Source organism: Euprymna scolopes, chromosome 23 (genome assembly GCF_053919585.1).
Source record: "Euprymna scolopes isolate OS-2025 chromosome 23, ASM5391958v1, whole genome shotgun sequence".
Taxonomy (NCBI): domain Eukaryota; kingdom Metazoa; phylum Mollusca; class Cephalopoda; order Sepiida; family Sepiolidae; genus Euprymna; species Euprymna scolopes.
The window spans coordinates 40,241,168-40,263,170 of record NC_136504.1 but is presented as its reverse complement, the minus strand read 5'-3'; the positions used below and the strand labels follow the sequence as shown (position 1 = coordinate 40,263,170).

The 22,003-nt window shown below is 33.8% G+C and overlaps 1 protein-coding gene across 50 annotated transcripts in view; it reads left to right on the top strand.

Annotated features, from left to right (window-relative positions):
- The window catches only part of LOC145245847 (transcription factor 12-like), a 290,146-nt gene that overhangs the window by 249,542 nt on the left and 18,601 nt on the right, over positions 1–22,003 (top strand). For 9 of the 50 annotated variants that reach the window (XM_080107513.1, XM_080107544.1, XM_080107533.1 and 6 more), the window contains 9 exons: positions 898–1,113; positions 4,356–4,440; positions 4,583–4,662; positions 5,794–5,832; positions 10,930–11,166; positions 17,154–17,220; positions 17,346–17,511; positions 17,843–17,884; positions 18,243–18,290. In XM_080107513.1, coding sequence (XP_079963639.1) covers positions 898–1,113; positions 4,356–4,440; positions 4,583–4,662; positions 5,794–5,832; positions 10,930–11,166; positions 17,154–17,220; positions 17,346–17,511; positions 17,843–17,884; positions 18,243–18,290 — 980 coding nt within the window. Of the gene's footprint in view, positions 1–897; positions 1,114–4,355; positions 4,441–4,582; positions 4,663–5,793; positions 5,833–10,929; positions 11,167–17,153; positions 17,221–17,345; positions 17,512–17,842; positions 17,885–18,242; positions 18,291–21,670; positions 21,755–22,003 lie in introns of all 50 variants that reach the window. The other 41 variants (XM_080107509.1, XM_080107540.1, XM_080107521.1 and 38 more) reach the window with 7 other exon arrangements.

The following is a 22,003-nucleotide window of genomic DNA, read 5'->3' as shown; positions in this document are numbered from 1 at the left end:
GCGTTTAGCAATGAATCTACGATTAATCCATTCAAACAAAGCAAGAGCGAATTATTAACAGATTCAAAAGGATCTTTTTCTTGGAATGATTGTCTGCATCTAACGTAACTGTTCTCACAATCTCTAGGATGACTGTATACTGTCCTAGTAATTGATGTGCACCTTTTTGGAATTAATATTTTTCCTTCTATAAGAATAATTTCTGAAAAAGATTTATCCTTGATAAGAAATGTGTGTGGGGGTGGAGGGGGCTATTAAAAACCTTTTCACAATTCTTAGTGAGAGAAAAATAATAAAGTAATGCCCCCCCCACTTAATTTTGTAAATAGTTAATAAAGAAAACCACATTTTATTTCCAAATGTTTCCATTCTTCATCTTCGCTCTAGAACACAATTTTCTTTCTCTACAATTTTTGATGATTTAGATAATTTTTTTTTTTTTTTAAGATGAGAATTGATTTGCATTTTTAAACTACTACTCTCATCAGGTGGTTATCCAAAGTAATCTTCAGCCATCTTTAGGTTCAGAACTTAATTAATTGGGTCAAGTTAAGGTGTACCTTCAGTTGACCTGATTAATTGATCTCCATGTTTTAATTATGAATTTATCTTGAGTGTTATTTGTGTAACATTTCAGTCGGATTGGCCTTGGACCGTTCTCAAGCATGTTGGTTGTAGCAACAACCAACACGGTCGAAGACCAGTCCAACCGAAATGTTGGAACAGTCGAAGGCTAATCCAACCGAAACGTTGCACAAATAACACTCGAGATGATAACAATAGTCTGATTAATACAAGTAATATAAACAATTGGCCTTCATCTAAAAAATCCAGAATTTTAATATTTTTTGTGCTTATTTTTGTGCTTCTTTGTTGCTGCTGCAACCTGACTTCTAGGGTTACCATGCTGTGTCGCCCAATCATGATGCAATGATGCCTTCTGGTCTTCCACCCATGTCCACATTTAGAAACAGTAACAATACGTTACCACCTGTTTCCTCATCAACGTTCTCAAGCACTTCACCCACAGTGAATGGTTCTGATCTCATGCAAGCTAATCGGAACCAAGGCACTTCACAGACAGGGGATGCATTAGGGAAAGCCCTTGCTTCGGTAAGTTAAGTTTCTTTTTGCTTTCATATATTTGCTCGTTAGAAGAGAAAAAAATAAATGAAATGCGTCTCACAAGAAAAAACAAATTCCATCATAAAAATTTGATACTTACTCTATAATGTTCTCACTATGTGATGTGTAAAATAATCCATTTTTCAGTTTGCAACAGCCTTTCCATAATGTGGTGAAGTGTCGTACCCTTCAAGATGTAATCCTGTTAATATGCCTGGACATAGAACATGGAAGGTCTAGAGGAGTAAACCTTTCTAAACAATCTTGTTATTCCCATGGCTAGCAATAATTTCTGTCGTGTCCAATAAGTGATTATTAGGGCTATGACAAAAACATATTCTTTTCATTTTACTCTCTTGTATATATCTGACACAGACACAATCAACCGAGGATAACATCACTCTACATAAAAAGATATAAGATATCAAGGATATATACATGCGAATCGAAAGACGGAAAAGAATATACTGTTATAGCGCTAGTGATCATATTAAGACAAGCGCAATGTCCCAGTTAGTAAAGAAATACTTGTCACTTTGGAAGGTTTGGTGTTGGGAAGTGCATCCAACCAGCTGTAAAAAATTTTTGCTTCGAACAAACCATAGCTAAGTAAGTTTGCAAAAACTAAATAGCGAACACATCTAAGTCACTGCCAGAAAACAACCCCATGCTAGCTATGAAAACCAGTCTACAACTGAATGATAATAATTTTAAATAAATTTTAGAATTTAATTTCAATTTTTTACCAAAGACGAAACTTTTTCGGTAAAGATTCGAATGAATGTAAATAATTGTTTTTATTTTACTAGGCGCGTGCAAAATGAATAGCTGATGGCAAAATGTATAAACATTTTGACGCTTCCCTTTACTTCAAAATTCACCAAAAAATCAGGAAATTAACCAATTTTAATGAAATTTTCATTATTTATCAAATATAGATCATGGAATACAATGACCCCCCCCCCTTTTTTTTTTTTTAAATGTATTATTTTGTTGAAACAAAAAACACCTTTACTGAAGTTATGGTTTTCAGTAGTATAGAAAAAAAAAAAATTTTTTTTTTTTTTTTTTTTTTATGAAAATAAAACATTGTAAATTGCAATTTTTTTTCAGGAACATTACAAAAAAGCCCCTAAAGTCTGTATTAATGAATTCAGTATAACTCTAAGAAAAATTAATTTCTCAAACTATCGATATTATGATTGTTCATCTAATATTTTCACACAAAAAATTATAATTGCATAAAATATTTCATTTTCTTAGATTACATGTTTCACTTAATTTTTATATGCAAGATTCTAATATTTTCCTTGCTTGAATGAACATGACCCTTTCGGCATAATTTACTTTTTATATAATAAATAAAATTTTAAATTTAAAAGCGGAACATAGAAAAATAATTAAATTAAAAAATAGTAAAAATTCTACAAACATTTACGATAGGAATGTATGGATGCACGTCTGTGGGGAGGGGAGACAAAAAGAGAAAACCAGCACTCCCTTTCTCCCTAGAACTACCTGACGTCATTTTCAGAGTCTTTTGACTTTGATATTTTGGGCTTCAGTGGAATCATCACTTAAAAACTACTTCATTTGTTTATGCTTATGCAAAGCTAGAATCTTTTGCTTTTGGGGGCTAATTAAGCCATTTATTATTTTTATTTTACAAAGTATTTAATTCAATATTACTTTACTAATTGTCTTTAAAATAGACCCAGAAAACTAATATTTATCTTTCAAAGGATTTTTATAATGAATTTATTTAACTTCAAATTTAGCTGAATTTGTCAGCTTCCGAATGTCGCTGTGAAAACAATTTTCATTATAACTTTTTTTTTTTCATGTGTACAAATATTTTTTTCTTTTGAAAAATTAACTTTAGGTTTTAATCTTTCAAATACAATCAAAATGTAGTTGGAAACCTACAAAAAAAAATGATAATCTGGCTTTCAAAACTATTTCTTCCTATTTTTTCCCCGCCATTATTGCCCATACCTATATTTTACCTTTAATCGTTTTCAAAGGCTGATCTTCCTCTTAAAATGTTTTATCTTCTATGAAACTATGCGTGAGTATGTCTGTCACTCGTCTCGAATCTACTGACATCTCTGGGCCAAACACTTGACACTGATGTTCTAGATCATAACAAATATCTGCACAGGTCCTAGACAGGTGCCAGCAGTCTGCCTTGCAGTGCAGAAACACTCGAGCGTTCATGTTGCTCAGCACTACAAAAGTTGCTGATGCACATCTGAGACAACAAAAGATTTTGGAAGATGGTGTTATGTATTTTGAGGCATGTACCAGTTTCTTCAGTTTTAATTATTAGTTTCCAAGATTTACTTGATTAGCAGCAGAATCTCCCACCTTCACTGAATAATGGTCCTAAGATGCCAGAAAATTTTTAGTTCCAATAGCTTCTTTTCTTGTACTAATTGTCTTTGGAATTTCCTGTTTTTCTGACTATACCAATATGCAGAAATTTATGTAATGTAAAAAAATCTTGCTGCTCAAATCTGCACTCAGGTCGGCTCCTATGAATCTGGCCCCTATCACAGTAACCCTTTATCTTTCAATGGCAATATGCATTATTTTGGATGAAATAAAAAAAAAAAGAAAACTATTTCTACTATTTGAATGGAACATTGTATGAGAATAACTTTGTACTTTTTTGTTAGAGACCAGACGCCACACTCCCTCAGTTTTTATTTTTCAATTGTTTAAAAAAATTAAAGAGAATCATTCAATAAAAAAACTAATATAAAGCTAGCAATTGTTCTGATTTTTTTGTCTTCTAATTAGGGTAGAGTTTGACACCAGTCTTTTTTAATGTGGAGAAAACCCAGCTCCCTTTAGACTCTGGATTAGACCAAAAATAACAATTGCCAGCCAATAAGAACTTGTTCTTGAACTGAGGGCAGAACAGATACTGCACTTCTAACCATTGTTTCTGTCAGATAACTATCTCTTAAAGAGTTGAACTTAACTCTTCAGGTTTTGTCTTTAATGACATTTCTATTTCTCCACACCAACAAATTAGTATATCATGTAGGTGGGGGGGGGGGGGTGATGGTGAATTATCACTTTGATATACTGAAATATCTTCCATCCTGATGTAAGAATTGAAAGGATTTTTTCTTTGTTCTCTTAACCATTATTTGTTCTAATTGTGTATTCAACTTTGGTCGAATCGTGCTATACGTCATCTAACCCCTTTTTTATTTTGACAGATTTACTCAACCGAGCACACAAACAGCAGTTATGGGTCAAACCCCTCCACCCCAGTTTCATCTCCGCCTCCACCACCCATGTCAGGTAAGTTGTGATTTTTTTTTTTTCCCATTTTTTTTTTTTTTTTTTTTTCTTTTACAATCTTTAATTACCTGCGTCCACATTTTTACTCTTTCTGTCTCGTTTAAATGTAATTAATCCAAACGATCCCTTTTTCTTCATCCAGCCCCAACTAGTCATTGGCAAAGACCAACCACGCAAAGCAGTACTACCTCTCCCCATTATGATAATCATCTTCACTCACTGGTAAGTAATGTTTCTCTAATACCCCCCCCCCCTTTTTTTTTTCAACCAATCTCCCCATTGGGGTATTTTTAATCATCATAAATTCTTTGGTCAAATATTAGATTAGATTTTCTCTTCTTCCACCTGACATTTTCATTTCGTCTGTTAATTCTCTTTAATGAACTCCAACGCAGCATCCTTCATCTTTACTACAAAATAGTTATTTAACAAACCATCATTTGTCATTAATTGTTCCAAAATGGAGAAATAAAATTGTTTGGACAAACAAGCAAAAATAACATCAACATTGATTCAATAAAATATTATGAATTAAATGTATTGAATTTGATTTTTAATAAATGCGTACAAAATTCTAAAATCTTCAATAAGTAAATTGTCGCCTAAGATTATTTCAGCAGTGGCACAAGGTTAGAATTAAAGTTCATTGAAGATTTTTTTTTATTAGAATTTATTGTGCAACTGGCTTACTGTGAAGGGTAAAAAAAAAAAAATTATGGGTTGTGAATTTAAATGTTAGTTACTAGACCATGGGTCATCACACATTTGTACAAAAAAATTTTTTTTTTTTTTAGCAAACAATTCATAGTAATGTCTGCTTAATTAAATCTCTAGCTGTGTTTTTTTTATTTTTATTTTTTTATTTTAACTAACCAATCCTTTCCTGTTTTTTCGGTTTAAAACGATCCTTAAATTCTATGAAAAAAAATAAAGATTTTGATCCAAGATAAATCTTATGCTTTTTTAACTGCGGGTGAAATTGTGAAAAGCGTTTTTTTTTTTGTTTTTTTTTAACCAACTTCTAAAAGCACAATGGCTCCTAAAATTAACAACAAAAATGCATTTCTGGTTTACATAATGGTAATAAGTCAAGAATGTTATGCAGAAGAATTATAATGCAATAACTATTAAAGAAAACTAATCATTTTCTAGCAGAATAATCCACAAAACTTTTTATTCACTCTATTTTATTCTGAATAGTTTGAAATAGCTCCGAACTGACTTAAAAATCTGTAAATTTATTTTTCTATTCTTTCCCTCTTGTGCTATTTTAAGCACTTTTTTCTTTTGTTTTTTTTTTCTCTTCCATCTCTATCTCTTTCAATATCTCTCTCTCTCTCTCTCTCTCTAAAGCTACGCTATGGCAGGGGAGAGAACAAGACTTTGCAAAAGGTAGGCCATTATTGTCTTGTGTGTCACGACTTCTTGTTGCTGCTGTTACTACCGGGCTACTAGCACACTTTGCTCCTTCCCTTTTTTTTTTTTTTTTTTTTGTCTTAGTTATCTTCCAGTCACTGGCACACCACTGAGAAAGACGTTTACATCCCCCTCCCCCATCTGCCCATTTCCTCATACCCAGCAGGAGTTGTATGGGTTATGAAAGTAGCACCAAAACAAACTCCTGTGTATGAAAAGGGGTAATTATTTTGGCACCAATTTGCAAAATGACATCCTGTCCACCATTTACTTCGACTGATCATGATCAACTGATCTATTCCCTTGATCCCTTTCCTAATTATTGAGCTTAAACCGGGTGTCCGGGAGGGGGGAGGGGCTGTCCTCTAAATGTGATCTGATTTAACTGCTACAGACTCTGGAAACCAAGTTTATTGTCTGTTCAACCCCCACTTCTCACTTGAATCCAATAAATAAATCCAACATAGCTATTCCTTGGTGTGCCTAGAGCATGTCCTTTGTTTTTTTTGTTTTTCTCTTTTTCTTGCTTACATTTTTTTTGTCAATAGTTTTGTTATGATTATTGCACCATATTTGCATGTTTTCATTAACTGCCTGCTCATCTCTACCCTCCCCTATGAAAAGGAGGGTGGGGTACATTTGATCATGTTTGCTGATTATTGAGGGGGGGTATAACAATTCTCATTATATAGTCTATCCCTCCCACTTTCCCCTTTGCATGATAATTTGACAATTCACTAGATTCCCCCAACCATTTTATTTCTTTGCCTTGTAAAATGTTTTATCACTGTTATTTTTTTTATTTATTTTTTTTTTGTCCTACCAATCTTGAGTACTCATTTTTAGGAGCTAGATTTTCCCCACATTACAAACTTGACATCTTAATTCTGCCCCCTCGTAGGGGGACAAGTATTCTAAGTTTCTTTTAGCTATCAAACTCTCACTCTGTGTCCAATACCAAACTTTAGCAGAAGACAATATTTTTCACAAATAAAAGCTGAATTGATTTTTTTTTTTTTTTTTTTTTTTTTTTTTTCTTCTTGGTTTTTATTTTTTAATCCTCCCTACCCGAGTTTTCATCCCTCTGACTGTCTTTCCTATAGATTCCAAAGTTGATTGTTAGTTAAATATTTGGGTATAAATGTGAAATTTGGAAGGAATTGCTCTGCATGTCTCCTGTCATGTTAGTAGCTCCTCACATCTCACCTCTCCCACTTCTCCACATTATTGAATTGTTTGAAATTGTTTCCTAGTCCACAGTAAAAACTTTTCTTTTGTTTTTTTGTGTTGTCTTTGTCTCTCCAGAGTATTTGGTGCATGCTGCCACTAATATATTTGGTTCCACCTACCCATCATTTCTTGTAAGGTGGACAATTTATAGAAAACTTTTAGAAATCTAAAAGGAGGAGTGGGATGGGGCAATTTTTTAATGGAGAGGGAAGATAAGTAGCTAAATCTTGAAACCACCTTTGCTTGACCTCTTCAAATGAATCTCTCTTGTATTTGAGAGGCTGGCTATCTGGAGTCGCATTCCAGTTTGGGGAAAATTGTTTCAATTTGCAATAATTATAGGGTTAAATTTTCTTGTCACTCCCCTCCCTCTTAAATACAGACGTTAAGGGTGTGAGTAGTGTTCTCAGTACCTAATCATCTCTTAGAAAAAAAAAATATATATATATAAAAAATAAATCAGAACTTTTTTAGTAGGCTGTGTTTGATCAACACTGCTGGAGAGTCATGAGATAAAATACTGTTTTGTTTTTAAATCCCTGAAAACAGTTGATGATCCCTATGATATTATTAGGACAAACGTGAATTCTTGAAAGCGAAATAGTGCAGTGATTGCAAGAGATTGATTAACTTGTGGCAGGGGAGTTTTCCAACAAAGGATGTGGGACTTGTATATATATATTAAAAGTTAAAGGATTTCCAAGATTGATTTTATATATATATATATATGTCAATATAAAATATTGCTCAAAATTGCAAAAAGCCAAACGAAGACAACAGATCTTCCACATACAAACTGTATAATATAAATAAATAGTTAACTATTAACAAAGCAGAATTATTTTTTGGTTTTGTATACATTTCATTTTTGCAATGTTATTTCTAGAACCTCCATTTACATGGACAGGGAAAAAGTAATCCTTATGTAGATTTTAATCATTTGTATACGAGTGTTGGTTTTGTATCTTTCCAAGGCATAAAACCAATGTTGCTTTCATCTCCTCTTCAAATTCTACTCATTTTCAACGGGATTGTGTACTGTCATTTGGAAAACTAGAGGCGCAAAGAAATCTTTCTCTGCAATTATCCCTTTGTTTTAGTCGTACTACAGGGTGGGGGAGGTTGCAAATGATTTTAAACTTTACTGAATTTGCTTTCGAATCTACATTTAAAAAATTTTTTTTTTTTTTTTTCAACTGAAATTCATCCGAAAGTTAATGACAAAATCTCAATTTATATCGTCTCGTTTGGTGTTTGTGTTGTGACTTAGTTGCAATATCGTTGCATTTGTGCCCGGTTCTTGTGCATGTGATTCTTTCCATTCTTGCAACAATTTTATTACTTTTTGCAAAAACAAATATCTCCATCTTGCATCACAGATGAAATGTAACTATGCAACCAAGATGAGAATAACAAATAATAGAAATTATAAATCCTCATGAACTAAATTCTGAAACATAATATTGATATTTGTCATTGAAGAAATTCATGCAAATCGTTGTGGGTGCACAATCGACTTTAGTAACATTAGTTTTTATATTAACAAGTGCAGGTTCTTCTGCTTTCTCTCTATCCCCCCTTTCTCTCCTTCACTCCCCTTTCTCACTCTCATTCTCTCCTTTGCTCCCCTTTCTCACTCTCATTCTCTCCTTTGCTCCCCTTTCTAACTCTCATTCTCTCCTTTGCTCCCCTTTCTCACTCTCATTCTCTCCTTTGCTCCCCTTTCTCACTCTCATTCTCTCCTTTGCTCCCCTTTCTCACTCTCATTCTCTCCTTTGCTCCCCTTTCTCACTCTCATTCTCTCCTTTGCTCCCCTTTCTCACTCTCATTCCCTCCTTTGCTCCCCTTTCTCACTCTCATTCTCTCCTTTGCTCCCCTTTCTCACTCTCATTCTCTCCTTTGCTCCCCTTTCTCACTCTCATTCTCTCCTTTGCTCCCCTTTCTCACTCTCATTCTCTCCTTTGCTCCCCTTTCTCACTCTCATTCTCTCCTTTGCTCCCCTTTCTCACTCTCATTCTCTCCTTTGCTCCCCTTTCTCACTCTCATTCTCTCCTTTGCTCCCCTTTCTCACTCTCATTCTCTCCTTTGCTCCCCTTTCTCACTCTCATTCTCTCCTTTGCTCCCCTTTCTCACTCTCATTCTCTCCTTTGCTCCCCTTTCTCACTCTCATTCTCTCCTTTGCTCCCCCATTCTCTCTGCTCTCTCCCCCATTCTCTCTGCTCTCTCCCCCATTCTCTCTGCTCTCTCCCCCATTCTCTCTGCTCTCTCCCCCATTCTCTCTGCTCTCTCCCCCATTCTCTCTGCTCTCTCCCCCATTCTCTCTGCTCTCTCCCCCATTCTCTCTGCTCTCTCCCCCATTCTCTCTGCTCTCTCCCCCATTCTCTCTGCTCTCTCCCCCATTCTCTCTGCTCTCTCCCCCATTCTCTCTGCTCTCTCCCCCATTCTCTCTGCTCTCTCCCCCATTCTCTCTGCTCTCTCCCCCATTCTCTCTGCTCTCTCCCCCATTCTCTCTGCTCTCTCCCCCATTCTCTCTGCTCTCTCCCCCATTCTCTCTGCTCTCTCCCCCATTCTCTCTGCTCTCTCCCCCATTCTCTCTGCTCTCTCCCCCATTCTCTCTGCTCTCTCCCCCATTCTCTCTGCTCTCTCCCCCATTCTCTCTGCTCTCTCCCCCATTCTCTCTGCTCTCTCCCCCATTCTCTCTGCTCTCTCCCCCATTCTCTCTGCTCTCTCCCCCATTCTCTCTGCTCTCTCCCCCATTCTCTCTGCTCTCTCTATCCCCTTCTCTCTGCTCTCTCTATCCCCTTCTCTTCCTCCCCCATTCTCTCTGCTCTCTCTATCCCCTTCTCTTCCTCCCCCATTCTCTCTGCTCTCTCTATCCCCTTCTCTTCCTCCCCCATTCTCTCTGCTCTCTCTATCCCCTTCTCTTCCTCCCCCATTCTCTCTGCTCTCTCTATCCCCTTCTCTTCCTCCCCCATTCTCTCTGCTCTCTCTATCCCCTTCTCTTCCTCCCCCATTCTCTCTGCTCTCTCTATCCCCTTCTCTTCCTCCCCCATTCTCTCTGCTCTCTCTATCCCCTTCTCTTCCTCCCCCATTCTCTCTGCTCTCTCTATCCCCTTCTCTTCCTCCCCCATTCTCTCTGCTCTCTCTATCCCCTTCTCTTCCTCCCCCATTCTCTCTGCTCTCTCTATCCCCTTCTCATTCAAAAGAAACTGCCATACAAATTCCTCTTTCATCACATCCTTCACACATTCATTTTTAAATGAATGACAACATGTCAGTTGTGGGTATATCTTAAATGTCACTGAAATTGGCAAGATATTTTTTTTTTCTCCCCCAGAATAAAGCCATTTAGACATTTTTTTTTTCTGTTTGGTTTTCATATTTCTATCAATCAAGGAATCTCCTATGCCATTTTCTCCAGCAGAATTTATTTTTTGCAGACGTGTTTGGAAACATAAAAAGTTGGGAGAACTTGTCATAAGTTTCCGCTAAGATTTGAAAGAAAACCTTATTTTGCAAATATGCAAACTTTGACAAGCCTCATTTTCTCTTAGTAGCAATTAGATTTTATGGCAAAACGCAGACCCGAAAAGTAGGTTATAATTACATGTTAAATTCACTATAGTGGATCATTCTTATTTAAAAACAAAAGGTTCTGCCTCTTTGATTTTGGTTTGACTTTTTTTACCTTTCTCCTCCTGCTTCTTTACAGCCCTTTTGTCGTTTTCATTTTCAGTGGCATTTGTTGTTGTTTGTTTGTTTGTTGTTGTTAGTTTCAAATTGTATTTTTTTTTTTTTTTTTTTTTTTTTTTTTTGTTTTGTCTTATTATTATCACGAAACAGCAGAGCCGAATGGAAGAGCGTTTGGATGATGCGATATTAGTCCTGCGAAACCATGCAGAAGGCCAGCTGACCCCTGGTATGCTGCAAAGCTTGTCAGGGGCCCCAGGCAGTATTATGCAACCACCACCTCCACATTCCAACGGAACAGCAACTGGGATACCAGGTGGGCCAGGGGCTTCCAACATACCTGGTTATCCAGGGATGAACATAGCGGCTACGGCTGCTGCTGCGCACATGGTAAGACATCTTTTTGCCTGTCGTCATTTGATGTCGCATTCGAGTTTCTCATCTGGGGGAGAGAAAAAAAACACCTATTTTATTATAATCACCCTCTAAATGGTACAGGTATGAGAGCAATTCCTTTTAGAAGCAACTTGTCTTCTGTCAGTGGGAGCATTTTGGCAATATGGCCGTTTTGTTTTTCTCATGGTGGTCGCAAGTGATTCATGTTTCAAAAGACCAGCAACGATCCTCTTGATCCTACCACAAGCACATTGTTAGTTTGTCTCGATTTTTTTTTTTTTTTTTTTTTTTTTTTTTTTTTTCCTAGAAAAGGTTGCTTTTCTCATTTGCCTTTTAAAAAAATAAAACTTTTTCTCCTGCACCAAAACAATCTTTCATTTTCAAATCTTTATTTTATTTTTTTTTTTCCTATGCAATAACTTTGTCTTTTGGCAATAACAATTTTTTTTTTGTTTTTTTATAAGAGTCGCATGATACTCTCACTGCCCCGTCATGTGCACGACAAATGCAGCCAGAATTTGTCTGCTGCTTGATTTTGAACTCTACACCTTAACCTTGCCCCCACTCCACCCCCCAACCCCAACCTCATTAATCTTTTAGATTTATTCTTTTTCACCCATCATTTGACCAGGTCAACTAACAATTTCAATTTGGAAATGTGGTTGTTTTTTTGTTTTTTTTTCTTTTTTTTTTTCTTGCTTTGATGCATAATTTTGGCTTATTGTTTTTTTCCTTTTATTTTTTTTCCTTTCTTTCTTAATCACAACAAATTACATTTCTTTGATTAAAGTTTGTCTTCGATCTGATTGGTTCTCGGTTAAGGAAATTCCTGTTTTGGAATTTTCGCATGAGAATTGATAATTTGGATGTTTCAAACTATTATGCTCATCTAGGTTATCTGCAGCCAATGTAACTTCTTTGTGGAATCTATAACCAAATTTCAAACTGAACACTTTATTAAGCCCAAATTGTTCTCGTTACATCACACATAACTGAGTAGAATTCTTAAATAATTTGTTTTATTAATTAATATCAGCTGTGATGACAATTGCTCTCACTTGGAACTGATTGTTGCTTAAGAAATCTGCAAGTTACATCGGCTGCAACATGTGAATAACATTGAAGACGATATAATAGTAGTCTGTTATTTTAAATGTTAATTTTTTTTTTTTTATTAAGGATGTTTTGCTTGTTTTTTTGTTTTTTTTCTTTATTTAAAATTTCTAAAATAATTTTAAAATTATTAAAACAAATGTTTCATAAAATATGTGCATCAAAAATTGGTTAATTATTTCATAAATTCTTTTAAATTGACATAAGCGGGTTTAATGGAATCAGTTGTATTGTTTATTATTGGGCACAATACTCGCTCTCTCTTTTGGAAAATTTGGTTATAGTCAGCTAACGTACTTCCTAACTTCCAGCGTAGCGCTACTAGAAGCGGTGACAAGGCAAATCAGTTCCTTCACTTTTATTATTTGTTAGTATTTCTATTATGAAGCGATTTATTGTAATAAAATATAAGAAAAGGACATTATCGGAAAGTATACAATAAAAATTAATAAAATTATATAAATAAAAATAACACGATTGGTATTTCATTGTACTTTTAATAACAATTAAAAAAATAAAAATGTTTATTTTATTTGAAATTTTATGTTTATGAAATTATAAAAAAAAATTTTTTTTTTGTTAAGACAAGTTTTTTATTTGAATTCATATAATGTTTATGTAAGTATAAAAATGAAATTATTGAAATCAAAATAGCAAAATTTCAATCATAAAAGTGTCCGGTACATAATATTCCCAAAAATAGTTTTAAAAGATTAGAAAAAGTTTCCAATAATTCTTAATTAAAATGAAACCGACAAAACTTTTCAATGATTATTAAATTTTAAAAAAAAAACGAAAAATCAGAAAAACGTAAAAATTTTTAAAAAAAATTTTTAAAAAATACATGCACAAGGGAGAGATATGTGCAAGAAAAAAAAAAAAAAAACTAATTTGCCTTGTCACCATTTCTGGTAACACTACACCAAGGAGTTAGGAAGTATTTTAGTTGACTATAGTCAAAAATAATCCTCCTTTCTCAAACTTCATTTTCTCAGTCGAAAATATAAACTTGCATAAGAATGATTATCTTTACAAACGAAGGCAATCCTGTGCATTTAACAGTTTCTAATTTTCTATCAACTTGACCAAGTGACGAGCTGAAAGCTCTCCTTGTCCTCTTATCAAATGACAAAATTTTTTTCCAGGCATTTAGTCAACAACTCAAACGCTCCACTCTGACTTCATCTAAAGAAATCTTTGTCAATCAATACTCTGTGTGTGTGTGTGTGTGTGTGTGTGTGTGTGTGTGTATATATATATATATATATACTATTTTGTGTACAGAAAGTTGTTAGATGATATAAGTCATTGGTACCGTCGGTTTCAAGCCCGATTCTTAGGACCGTTTAAGATATCCATATCAAGCTCTCTTCAGCCAATTAAGTATCGGGCTTGAAACCTACGGTACCAATGACTTGTCTCATCTAACAACTTTCTGTACACAAAATATAAATATGCTCTTATATTTCGGATTTTCCTTTTAATTGAACACTCTGCTGGATTTCTTTTTCAAAAAAAACTAATATATATATATATATATATATACACAGTAGAACCACAGGATATGACATTAAAAATTAGTTCCAAAATACGTTAAAATATAATACACATGTATATAATCAAATAACATAAATAACACCATAAGGCAAAGCAAATACCGTAACCAGGGGCCAGAAAAACATTGTATTCCACATTGTAATCTGAAAAACATATCCTAGGCCCATCGTATCCCACGATTCTACTGTGTGTGTGTGTGTATATATATATATGCGCTAGTGTGTTTCATTCTTTCGGGAATCATCAGTGCAGGGAATCATGATTACCGCCAGTTTGGAGATTAGAATCTGGTTACAAAGCCATCTCTGACTCTGTTAACAAACCGCTTTGCCAAGGTTAATCATGTCGAGAATATAGTTGAAATTTTTATTTATATAAATTGAAATGTCATTTGAGAAGGTTGAGAGTTATCAAGTGATTTTTAACATCACAATCTGCGTATGTGGGCTTAAGTGACTTATTTCATTTCAGCATAAAGTGCTCAATAAGAACAGTTCTTAAAGGGGCAAACATAATCATTTCTATAATTATTATTTATATTATTTACTCTTGTTACTATAATTATATATTAGTGTTTGATTTTAAAAACTGACATTTTTCAAGGCTCTCTGAATGAACCTTTTCTTATTAAAAAGCGGTCGGAATTTTTATCCTATAACTTTTTAACAAAATTTTCTAAATGCATATTATTTAGTCTTATTCTGATTGTTATCGTTGTTATACTTACATTTCATCTGCTGATTAATGTCGGAAGTTGTATCATTTGAAATGTTGCAAGTATCACAACCAAGATATTAATTCAAATACTTTTTATTTACTTTTCATTGAACAATGAGTTTGTCATAACTTCATGGCCTTGTTGGTAGACACCTGACGAGTTATTTTAAGTGAGCATTTGATTAGAAAAAGTTTTTAGTAGGTCTGGGATAGATTTTTAGCACAACCACAAAAAAAAAAAAAAATTCTAATTCATGGGAAAGAATTTTAATTCTTTTTATCATTATTTTTAATTGATTAAAATTATTTTAATTTTTTTAGTTATTTCAACACTGGTGTCTATAATTTGTGGTTTAATAATAATGTTAAGGCTTCTAATTGTCTCTTTCTCCTCCTCCCTCCTCCTGTAGAGAGAGGGGGGAGCATCTGTGTCTAATTACCTATCTTCGACCATTTTCACAGATGGTTTCTCCTCCACTGCCAAAAAAAAAAAAAAAAATCCTGTTCTTCACTTGTCCAGACTTTGCCACCAAAATCTGTTTATTTTGTAAAAGGCTGAGTTACAAAAACAAACTTGAGAGCAACCAATCCAAATGCAATGGTGGCTTAGGAAAATAAACAGGAAAATGTGTGTGTGTGTGTGTGCGGGTGGGGGGGGTATTGCTTCTATGGGACCCTGGCTGGCAAGAGAGAAAGAGGGCAACATAGGTAGCTCCCCACCCCTCATCCTACACACTGGCACACACATACACACACACACACACACACACACACACACACACACACACACACAAACTTTCATTACACATAAATCACTACCAGATGGCAAATGGATTTCTTGCTAGAGGAATGGAACATCAACTCCCCCCCCCTACGCTCACACTCCATCTCCCTCCTCTCACATCTGCTTTTCTCTTTCTCTGATTGTATATGGATTTACTTTCTTCCTCCTTCTCTACAAAATGCTAAAAATGGTTCCACCTTTTGTGAGATGTTTCACTATTCAAACATTCTAGCTTCCCAAGAACAGCTGTCCATTAATAAAATTCTTCAAAGATTTTGTGTAATAAAACTTTTTTTTTTTAAAATAAACTTGGTCTAAAGTTATTGCACAAATTCTTAGCAACTTGTCTTCATTCTGCCAAATTGTTTGATTAGATTTTCTTGTGACCTGGAACATTTCTTTGCAATAATTGATGAAGATTCAGTTTGAGATTTAATTCTAACTTTGACAAGGAAAATTGAATATGGAGTCGGATTATGAATTTATTTCATCTGAAATTCCCAAATGACTTGACCAGATAGACAAAAGGAATCCAGAAAATAGTTTTACACATTTGAAGAGATTTTAGTTTGGGTTTTCTTTGCTTTGTGTTGCCATTCCAACTCCAGTTTACTGTTTGTTTCAGTATCCTCTCCTTTAAGATGTAGTGTTAGTTGCTAGTTTGTCATGCTTCCATTTGAAATGCCATTTTCATTGTTAATGACACAAATTGAAGGGACGAGTCTTAGGATGGTCATTCCTGCTTATTTTAGCCATTCTTTCTCTTATTTCTGTAACAGTCGGACAAGTTGAGCCACTATCTGGTTCATTCTGTAAAATATTCTTGTACTTTCATTAAACCCTCATTCTTTAAAGAGTTTCAATTTTTACCACTTTTTTATAAACCAAATAAAATTTTTATAACTGATTCACACTACCACAAAAACACAAGTTGTTGGTACAAGATAGTAGAGCTGCGTGTTTGTTTTTGATACAGTCATGTGTTGTAGACCCCTCTCCCTCCCCCAAGTTGTTCACTATTAGTTTGTTATTAGCCCAGTTTGCTCTTGTCCAGCTCTGACTTCAGTCTCATCGATCTCTCTTTTGGAGATCTCTTGGTTGCCAACAGTTGTCAAGTGTCCCAAACTGAAAAACTCCTTGTAAACTAACTGTGACTCCTAAATTTATTAACTCAAAATTGGAAATCCTATGTCCAGGTTTTTTTTCATATGAATAACTTCCTAACATAGTATGAAAGCAGGATGATGCAGTGTATTTCTATTTGATTTACATATGGTGCTCTCACTATTGCTGCCTTTTATTTATTGGGGATGAATAAAGGAAATTAATCTTTGAAATCCTTTTGTGATGATACTAATAAAAAAAAAATTTAAAAAAAAAAAAATTGTCCCTTTAATCTGAACTTTATAGTGGCATTCACCAGGTGGAGATTGACTTCTTCATCATGCACCGCATATGATTTTAATCATATTACTTGTGTATGCATTTTAGCTTTTTCTCTATCATTGCCATAGTTAGGCAGAATCGAAACGATGGAAAATGAGTCAAGATAACTGCAAGCACATTTTCACTCCTTTCTGTTATTTAGCAATCCACAACGTAGAATCTTCCTCATAGCAATAGTTTTTTATTTTTTTTAGTAGTCTTCGTTTATTTTATCTTGTACGCCAAATTCCTTCATCACATATGCCTTTTTTGTGATGCTCTTTCTCTGCTTGCATTAAACATAATGTAATTCTGATAACGTTTTTATAAGAGGGACAAAATAATTTGAGCCCCTTTTTTATGTATATTTTTCTTTTCCCTTCAGGGTAACCATTCTTTAGAAAGAGGACCAAGCAGTTTGTCTGCAGGTTCTGAGCAGAAGCCTTTTGATGGTAAGTGTCATCGTTTTTTCTTTTTTTGTGTGTGTGTGCTCTATTTTTTTTTTTTTTTTTTTTTCCCCCTCTTTGGAAATGCTTGAATTAGACCAATTAAACTTTTCTCTTCATCTTTGCTGCAGTTGGTCCTGGCAACCAGACGTCGGAACCTCCAACGATTAAAGTGGAAAAAACTGAAAAATTATCCGAAATAGAAGGATCAAAACCAGATGGAATCACGTTAGACAAATCTGGACAGAATACCTCAACTGCAACTACGAATGCAGCACCTCCATCAAAAAGAGCTCGGTAAGTTGGATACCTTTTCTTTGACTATTTGTTGCAAACGTAAAAAAAATTTATTTTATTATTTAAACAATTTATTTTATTAAAAAAAATATTTATTTTTGTTTTACTTTTAAATTTTTTCTAAATCAAAAAAAAAATTTATTTAATTTAAAACTTGAAATTTTTTAAAATCCTTGTTTTATTGTTTAAATTATTTTTTATTTTATTTTTTTAAATTTTGCTGTTTTTATCTGTTTTATTTTTATTTTAATTGTATTTTTTTTCTTAACATTTTTTCAATATTTTATTTTAATTAACTTTATCTTAAGCAAGTTTCTTTTTCTTTTTACAGAAATAAACTCTTTGCAGAAGTGGCACCTCCTCCGCCTGATGGGTGAGTTTGATTTTTTTTTTTTTTTTTTTTTCTTTGGTTGGGGAGGGAGGGGATAGCATACACTTTTGAATCTTACAATCCATAAAAAAAACTAAATATTAATTTTAGAAGATTACAGTATGTGATTTTATTTTTGTCATTGCAACCATTCCTCAACAGACCTTCATGGTAGATAGAAATCTTTAAAGAAGTTAGCTGATTGCAGGCAGAACTAGACATCATTTTTAACAAAATTAAATTTTAAAAAAAAAAAAGAAGCTCTGTCTCCCTTTTTTGGCCATATTTATTCAAGCTTTTTGTTGTTGTTTGTTTTGGAATTAGATCTTTTTATTGTTTCAAAACGTTAATCTTCTTTCAGCCATTTGCAGAATATTGATGACAGATCGGTCGACGAGAGTGCCACGATGTAACTATTATTTTTGCATTTCATCTCTTGGCTCATCTTCCCTTTTTAACGACAACAAACATGCCTTGTGACAAACAGACCATATATTTAAAACCATTTATAGGATAGGACTATCCACCCCCACCCTCTCTTTAATCTACTTTTGCACTTTGTATGGCCATGTTCAATGTTCCAATTTTCCCATCGTTCTTGGCAGTCGATATGACTTCCCAGTTTCTTAATCCAACTATTTCTAAAATTATATGGTCTGTCAGAATGCGTGTGAGTATGCGTGTCTCTCTTTTGAAGACTTGTTCCGTAATGATTTTTAGGACCTTTAATTTCACCTAGGCTGGATTTCTTAAGATTGCCTTCCACCAGCTTTGATAACAGCCTTAACCCTTGCAAAGATTCTAATTAGTTTTTCCTTGTCAGGTTATGTCGTAGAGATGCTATAATCTCCCCTGCTGTGAATAAGTCTTGTTATTCCATGTTGAATTTGAAGTCACATAGTATAATTAAAGCAAATCACTTGCAACGCTTTGCTTTTTGACAATGATCAAAGTATAGTATCTGTCCTGATACTGCACTTTATCTTTTCAGTTTTTTTGTTTTTTCTCTCAGCAAAATAGAAATCTTTCTAGACTGAAACAATTTTTATTTTCAGTCGCTAGATTTTTCTCCACACTAAAAAAAAACAAAGTACCTTATGTCTAACTCTGACCTCATGAGGAGGCTAGTAAATAGGGACCTGGCCAGTCAAATCAACGCTAGATGTAATTTATGGCTACTGGCTTTAAATCCCAAATCAAAGAATTTTCTGAAAGAAAATTGTATTTATCTTGGATGAACACTACCCACAAGAATGCAGATTTTAGCATCCTGATTGCGAATTGGCCATTTAAGCAGTACTTGTTTCAACAAAGCAAGAGGTTGAACCTGAATATACAGCATGCTAAACAGCATTCAAAGTGCATTCTGATGGTTTGTGGTGACACTTAGGACCATTTTGGAAACCTTTGCTGTACACAAAATCCTATCCTACCTAATTGAAATTATGCTAAAAGCTCCAAGGTGTAAAATTTATACATACAAAATAATGTACAGATATTTTAAAGAAAATCTTTCGATAGTCTTCTAGTGCAGAATTTAAGTAAAATGAAATAACGGTTCTTGTACAGAATTTCTTTTATATTAAAACAAAAAGAAGTCATTTCTAAAATCATGTTAATTGATGAAGTAGTTTTATTTTTAATGAAGAAAATCCAATTTTATGAGGAAGCAAAAAGGCGTCTTGCATGGCCATTTTTAAACAAGGGCAGATAACTCCGCAGCAAGCTCAGCCTTGTAATGTGTGCAACTTCAAATTAATTGCTTAATAAAATTATTTGATCAATTTTCATAATTGTTGGAATATGATCTTTTCATTTAGTCACTGGTACATTGTAAAGATTTTTTTCTGCATTTTTGTTTTTTAATATAAGGAGAATGCTGGACAGCTATTGAAATAACTTGGACATTAGTTCTTAGTATATATCAAACTATATAGATCTTTTTATAAAATTGAATTGATAATTTTTTTTTTTTGTCTCCTCCCCCATCCCCCGCTATGAACTATTTTATTTGAATTCAACACTGATAAGGTTCTTTAAAATAAATATAACTATAACTTCCCCACTAAGAATCTAACATTTGCTAAAAATGCTTCCTCCCACTCGCATCCTCAGAACAGAGGGAGTCTACACTTCAAAGCACTCTAAATCAGTAATAGTTATCAAATTGGCTTAGACTAATCATTTTTTTTATTGTCATTTGTTTCACAAGCAAATGCATCATTTTACTGCTATTCTTTTTAACATTAATATATTGTGTTTAGAAGATTCCTTTTTTGTTGTTTTTGTTTCTTTTTAAAGACTAATTTTAAATTTTGATTATGCTTTTAATTTTTGTAACTTATAAATCCTTAAAATCATTTTTTGCTTTTTCATTACTTCAGTTTTTTTTGTTTTGTTTTTTCTATAAAAATTTTTTTCATCTGTTAAACAATTTCTTTTGTTTACATGTTTTCGCCTCTGAATCTAACATTTAAGAAAACATTGTAAAGAAAACCATGTTTAGATTTTTTTTTTTTATGTCTGAAATTGTTTAAATGTCATTTGTTGTTGTGGCTCTTTCCCTGCCCCTTCTGTCTGAATGTTTGGCTCAATCTTTTTTCACTCTCCAAAAATTTTTTTAAACTATTCAATACCCCCTCCCACTTTATTTTTTCCTTAGTGAATTTGTAACTATTTAAACTTTTTGTATATACTAATTTTAATATACAAGTAACTTTGTTTACAAACTATATACATGTTTGAAATGTATTGTATCAAGGCTGTTCCAAAAGTAAAGCCTCCTATTTTTTATCAAAAAAATTGAAGATCTACAAAGACTGGAATAGTACCCTTAAAACGAGTGAGCTTGTGCTCCAGAATTTATTTTTCTACATAATCACTATTCTTCATGCACTTTTGCCAGGAATTCGATGATGCACCTCTGCTTCTGCCACACGCCCATGACAAGAGTTGCTTTCTCTGGACCTCATACCATCAGTAGCTGTAACAGATAAAAACTTTCAGGTCATAAATGCATAAGTTCAATCCTCATAACAATGAAATTTGCAACCCCCTCTGATCCATTTGGGCGACATAAAAATATAGGAAACATTACTTTTGGAACGTTCCTTGTATAACTTAGTTCAGCTTTCTTATTGCAAAATCCTATTTTTATACATCGTCAGTCTAATCCGTGTAATAAGGCTTTGGGAGATAGAGCACTGTTAATAATGAGCATGTTCTATTTTAAGAATAATCTTGTCAGACACAAATTCAGGAAGGGCTGAAAACTTAATTATGCGTAGCTTGCTTTCTATAAGATTGTCGTCTGCGGCATTTAAAAAAAAAAAAAATTAATGTTTGATAATTTATTTAAACTAAATTCAAACACCCAAAAAGAAATTTAGATGTTTTTATTTTCTGTAATATATAATCTTTTAAGAAGTCAACTTCTCAGAGCAAAAGGGACAAAATAAAAAAACAATTAACTTTTTTTTTTTTTTTGTTTTTTTTTCTAAATAAGCAAATGAAAAAGGGAACAGACAACAATTTTGCTGTGACAATTTTAATCTATTTCTTTCTCTCTCTACCATGAAGGTATTTTCCATAGAAAATGAAGCAGGCATGAGGGAGCAAGCTACCCACCCACCCATATAGACACTCACACACACACACACATACTTACTAACACAACCAAGTGTCCAATCTATGAATCTGTGCGCTAAAAATGCCACAGCATTTTGATAGATTCACACTCACACACATATAATGTATATAAATTATACATGACCAACTGCTTTTTTGCAGGAGTGAAGCGGATGAAGACGATTCTCCTGAAGCTAAAGCAGAACGGGAAAGGTTACGGAGACAAGCTAATAATGCAAGAGAAAGGTAACTCTTTTTGTGTCCACCAGTCTCTCTTTTATGCGCTTAACACACCCTCTCTTGGAGGAGGAGGAGGAGGAGGAGAATGATGGATGGATTTCAGCCAATACCCTGCGATCAAAAATTGATAAATGCTATAATTAGTATTGACTTTGTTATTAGGATGGTTCAATCAATTAGGATAATCTGTTAGGATGATTTATTTTTCATAAAGAATTTGACCTCTGACAGAACATATAGTGCCAGTCTGTTAGT